This window comes from Anoplopoma fimbria, chromosome 14 (genome assembly GCF_027596085.1).
Source record: "Anoplopoma fimbria isolate UVic2021 breed Golden Eagle Sablefish chromosome 14, Afim_UVic_2022, whole genome shotgun sequence".
NCBI lineage: Eukaryota > Metazoa > Chordata > Actinopteri > Perciformes > Anoplopomatidae > Anoplopoma > Anoplopoma fimbria.
In genome coordinates, this window is record NC_072462.1 from 337,567 (window position 1) to 343,566 (window position 6,000).

The 6,000-nt window shown below is 36.3% G+C and overlaps 1 protein-coding gene across 1 annotated transcript in view; it reads right to left on the bottom strand.

Moving 5' to 3' along the window:
• Positions 1–121: 121 nt before the first annotated feature.
• The window catches only part of pbdc1 (polysaccharide biosynthesis domain containing 1), a 6,123-nt gene continuing 244 nt past the window's right edge, over positions 122–6,000 (bottom strand). The window contains exons 2-6 of the mRNA XM_054612126.1: positions 3,958–4,023; positions 1,996–2,055; positions 1,539–1,679; positions 681–792; positions 122–595 (exon numbers count right to left, since the gene is read on the bottom strand). Of these exons, the coding sequence (XP_054468101.1) occupies positions 504–595; positions 681–792; positions 1,539–1,679; positions 1,996–2,055; positions 3,958–4,023 (471 nt within the window). The 3' untranslated portion in view covers positions 122–503. The remainder of the gene's footprint in view (positions 596–680; positions 793–1,538; positions 1,680–1,995; positions 2,056–3,957; positions 4,024–6,000) is intronic.

A 6,000-nucleotide genomic window follows, 5' to 3' on the forward strand; every position in this document is an offset into this window, starting at 1 on the left:
GAAATAGTCTAGTATTTATCATAGTATCATAAAACTTAAAACCATATTTTTATTCCATCATTACTAAATCAATGCTCTAATAGAATCCTTTTAACGTGATAATTATGAAGACAACATTCAGGAAAATCTCACGGTACTTTATTTGTGGTTTCCATGGTTACAGGCAAACAAATACTTCAGTGATACAAAATAAACAACCATTCAGATTGGCACAATACAACTTTACAGTAAATACAAAATGAAGCAGTGAATAATCCAAACAGCACGGAGGCTTTTTAACAGATAACGTTTATTAAAGGTTTTTAATTATCAAACCAAAACCACTAATGATGTTTTCAGAACTCAATGAAATAAAAAGCTGCTCCCTCAGGAGACCTTAACAGTTCATCTTTATGTTTCCTGGAGGACTGGTCCTGGTCCTGGTGGTGGAGAGCAGGTCAGGATGGGCCGGTTACTGGTTTGTTACTGGTTTGTTACTGGTTTGTTACTGGTTCATCTTGGGACTAGCTCTTTGTGGATTTTGACATGAACACTACGTTGTTGAAACCTTCTCTGTTGCGAGCGATTTCAACAGCAAAGAACTGAGTCCTGGTGGCTGAAAACAGAAACACTTTCATTCCTTTTTGTGTCACGTTTTAAATAATAATAATATTACATTTTCCAGTGAGATACAAACGTACCAAATATAGTATTCTCCTCCGTGTAATCCTTCTCACAGTCCAGGCGAAGCAGAGTGCCGTAGTTGAAATCTTCGATGAGTCCTTCAAACTGGTTACAGAACGGACGCCACACCTGAACACAAACAGAAACACTGAATAAAAAGTCCACAAAGAAACTGTAGAGGAGTGAAAACCTAAACTTCAAACAGCTGAATCAAATAAATGTAAAGGTTGGTTTTGAAGGACTGATGACAGGCGACCAAATAAAAGACGTCAAAGATGTTTGTGAACAAACACTATATTTGTTGATTTCATATTTAAAGAGCTCCAATAGAGCCAAACCTCATCTCTGAATGTAACTGCCCTGTGATTGGCTCCTTACTGATTGGGTTCTTCCTCAGCTAATGCTACACCATTAAACCAAGATTCATAGAAACCGGGTTGGTATGTATTTAATACTGCTAACAAACAAACAAACAAACAAACCAAAGAAGAAACCTTTGTCTTAAAAACATATCTAAAAAGTCATAGAAATGTCTAAAGAAAACTAATTGTAAAATATGTCACAATTGTCATAACAATGAAGGTTGAAGAAATATCATATTACGGTGAGTCAAAAATACATATTAAGAAAAAGACAAGTATTGTATGTCTGAAAAACCTCAAAACAATCCGTCGATACGTCATAAAAACTTGATAGTATGTCAAAAAAAGTTTGTTTACTTTGATCAGAGTTCCTCGTATCATTTCATTATTTTGATCTAATGTTGCTTTGTGTTGAGACTAAATGAAACACTGATGTATCTGAGAGGTTTATATATAAATATATATATATATATATATAAATATATATATATATATATAAACCGTCTCACCAACCTCTTTGGCCTCGTCAGACTTCAGGTCGTCGGGTTTCAGCAGCTTGATGTCGAGACTCTTGAACGTTTCTCTGAAGATCGAGTAGATTTGATCGTCCAGCTTCGTCAGTTTCAGGAACTTTGGATCAACTGAAGAAATGAGCTGAAGACAGATTTACAATAAACATACATATATGTATACACCTGTTTATTTAATCACCTTTTGTAATATGCCACACTGCACTCATAAAGGAAAACATATCTGTTATATCATTTTAATAATTCGGATAGTAGATTATTGGATAAAACTACAATTGCTATGGTTCTTATACTTTTTCTATCTTTTCTATCAGCAGTGTGTGAGAAATACTTCTTATAAAGTACATTTTATATATATATATATATATATATATATATATATATATATATATATATATATATATATAACGTGTTGTTTGTGTCTAACTGAGGATCCTCACATTGAAGTAGACCTCTGCGTGGTTGTAGGCCTTCATCGCCCACATGACCTCGAGCCGCGGCTGAAACCAGAAGGAACACAAAGGTCAAAAGGTTTGTCGTCACTTGGCCTACTGGCTATTATTTGTAAGCCCAGTGCATGCTGGGAGATATCTGCAACCACAACGTATTCTTCATCAGCAAAGAGAAACGAACGGAAACACTTTGAACCTTTTTATGTAGTCAAAAATAAAGATTTGATTAAATAAAAGATGAAAGTGGGTTTTCTGTTGAGGACTTTCCTCCTCCGTCTCGTCACGGTTTCATGTTCAGTTCTTCTGATGAAACCTTTTGTTGCTTAACCTCTGAAACTCATAACTGGGTGGAAAAGCTTGTTTTCTTTTTTTTTAAAACGCCATAACTACACGGTTTATCAGCCAGAAGCTGTAAAAACTGTAATCATCGTCATAATTTCCTCTTTCTGACGGTCCTTGAACACATCATGTGCGACTAACAGAAAAGAAACAAACCTTAAAACTGTGATATTTCATCAAAAACATTTTATTCTTCATGTTTTTATTTAAAATCTCACCACAAATAAACTGTTTGTTTTAACCAGATTCTGTAAAAAAACATTAAATCCTGATTTCCTCAGAGAAACTATGAAGTTATGATTGATTCATCTGAGACCAACAGTCATGAGACAACAAATCTGTGAAACTTTGACTAAACTTCTGAACACAGAGCAGAGAGGAGAGGATGTTACAATTGAATTCAATAAATATTTATATATATATATATATATATATATATATATATATATATATATAAAACACGTAGAGCCTCCATTTCTTTTTTCATTGGTAAAACTTGTGGAGGAGCAGGACTTTTATTTTGAAAATCAACATCAGAGAGAAAACAGAACAGGAGACAAAAACGCTCTGAAACTGATTAACAGATAATTAATCAATAACTATTTCAATGATGGTTTATTAATTATTTAAGTAATCACACCACTTTAACATGTTAATAGTTTACTTTGTTCTATTCTAGTTTTATCTCTTATTATTTAAACCTGTTTTAAAGATTAAACTGTTGAACAAACAAAACATTTATTCAGAATCAGAATCAGAGAAGGTTTACTGAGATGCATGTTTGCACATTAAAGGACAATAAATGAAAAAGTATAAAAACATATTTAAAAATAGAATATCTAAAAACATACAATACAATATGACAAACAAACAATGTAAACATTTGTTTATGTTATTAAAGTGTTACATGTGTAAACTGTTCAACATCAATATGTGGATTCAATGGATCAGTCTTTAAATTAAATATGTTTTAATATGTTTACTTATTATATCTGGATTTCTTTCTACTGACCTCGTTATCACACTGATCATCTTCTGAGGGATTAATACAGAATTATGAAATGTAAAGCAGCTTCATGAGCGATCGAATATGTTTAAACACATTATTGATCTTCATCTCCGTCATAATCTCCGCTCTATTTAATGATTGATTAAATAAAACTACTGAAAATACTTATTTACACTTTGAGGTACTTTATATGAGTACTTCCATTTACTGATACTTTCTCCATCACTACATTTCTCTGACAGCTTTAACAGATGAATCTGAAAATGATTCGTTGATCAATCGATTGACAGAATTTGATAATCATTTTTTGTCTGGTTCCAGATAATATGATGTTAATAAATTCAATGTTTTAGTATTTGACGCTTAATTTGGAAATCAGAGGATCAAGTTCTGAAAAACTTGTGATAGTTTGTAATATAGATATTAATAATTATTATTATTATTAATAATATTAGTTATATAATTCAGAACAGAGAACGTTAACAGGGACACACTTTTACAGTTTGATAGTAGTACATAGTGCTTCTACAGTTTGATATAGTACTTTTACTGAAGGATGTGAAAATGAAATATATACAGAAATATAAAACAAAGTTACTTACATCATTTCCATACGCGTCAGCTGGTAGAGACAGCGCATGCGCAGCTGCTGTGGCGCCCTCCACTCCCTGTGAACGCAGAACACACTGTGACTACAACGGAACTACAACCAGAACTAAAATGGAACTACAACGGAACTACAACCGAAACTACAACGGAAACTACAACCAGAACTAAAACGGAACTACAACGGAACTACAACCGGAACTACAACCGAAACTACAACGGAACTACAACCAGAACTAAAATGGAACTACAACGGGAACTACAACCGAAACTACAACGGAACTACAACCAGAACTAAAATGGAACTACAACTGAAACTACAACAGAACTACAACCAGAACTAAAATGGAACTACAACCGAAACTACAACGGAACTACAACCAGAACTACAACGGGAACTACAACCGAAACTACAACGGAACTACAACGGAACTACAACCAGAACTAAACGGGAACTACAACGGAACTACAACCGAAACTACAACGGAACTACAACCAGAACTAAAATGGAACTACAACGGAACTACAACCGAAACTACAACGGAACTACAACCAGAACTAAAATGGAACTACAACGGGAACTACAACCGAAACTACAACGGAACTACAACCAGAACTAAAATGGAACTACAACCGAAACTACAACAGAACTACAACCAGAACTAAAATGGAACTACAACCGAAACTACAACGGAACTACAACCAGAACTACAACGGGAACTACAACCGAAACTACAACGGAACTACAACGGAACTACAACCAGAACTAAACGGGAACTACAACAGATCTACAACCAGAACTAAAATGGAACTACAACGGAGCTACAACCGAAACTACAACAGAACTACAACCAGAACAGAACTACAACCGAACTACAACGGAACTACAACAGGACTACAACAGAACTACAAATGGAACTACAACAGGACTACAACAGGACTACAACAGAACTACAACAGAACTACAACGGGACTACAACAGAACTACAACAGGACTACAACAGAACTACAACGGGACTACAACAGGACTCCAACAGAACTACAACAGGACTCCAACAGAACTACAACGGGACTACAACAGACTACAACACTACAACAGAACTACAACAGGACTACAACAGAACTACAACGGGACTACAACAGGACTACAACAGGACTACAACGGAACTACAACAGGACTACAACGGGACTACAACGGGACTACAACAGGACTACAACAGAACTACAACAGAACTACAACGGGACTACAACAGGACTACAACGGGACTACAACAGGACTACAACGGGACTACAACAGGACTACAACAGGACTACAACAGGACTACAACAGAACTACAACGGGACTACAACAGGACTACAACAGGACTACAACAGAACTACAACAGGACTACAACAGGACTACAACAGGACTACAACTACAACAGGACTACAACAGAACTACAACAGGACTCCAACAGAACTACAACGGGACTACAACAGGACTACAACAGAACTACAACAGAACTACAACAGAACTACAACGGGACTACAACAGGACTACAACTACAACGGGACTACAACAGGACTACAACAGGACTACAACGGGACTACAACAGGACTACAACAGGACTACAACAGGACTACAACGGGACTACAACAGGACTACAACTACAACAGGACTACAACAGGACTACAACAGGACTACAACAGGACAACAGGACTACAACTACAACAGGACTACAACAGGACTACAACGGGACTACAACAGAACTACAACGGGACTACAACAGAACTACAACGGGACTACAACAGGACTACAACGGGACTACAACAGGACTACAACGGGACTACAACAGGACTACACTACAACAGGACTACAACGGGACTACAACAGGACTACAACGGGACTACAACAGGACTACAACAGGACTCCGGTCTCGGAGGACTACAGTTTATATTCGTGGTTCTCCGTGTTCTCCTGAGCTAGAAGGAGACCGTGAACGCAACGTGAATAAAACAATAAACAGACAAACACGTGACGTCATCTCCAGCTCTGGTGA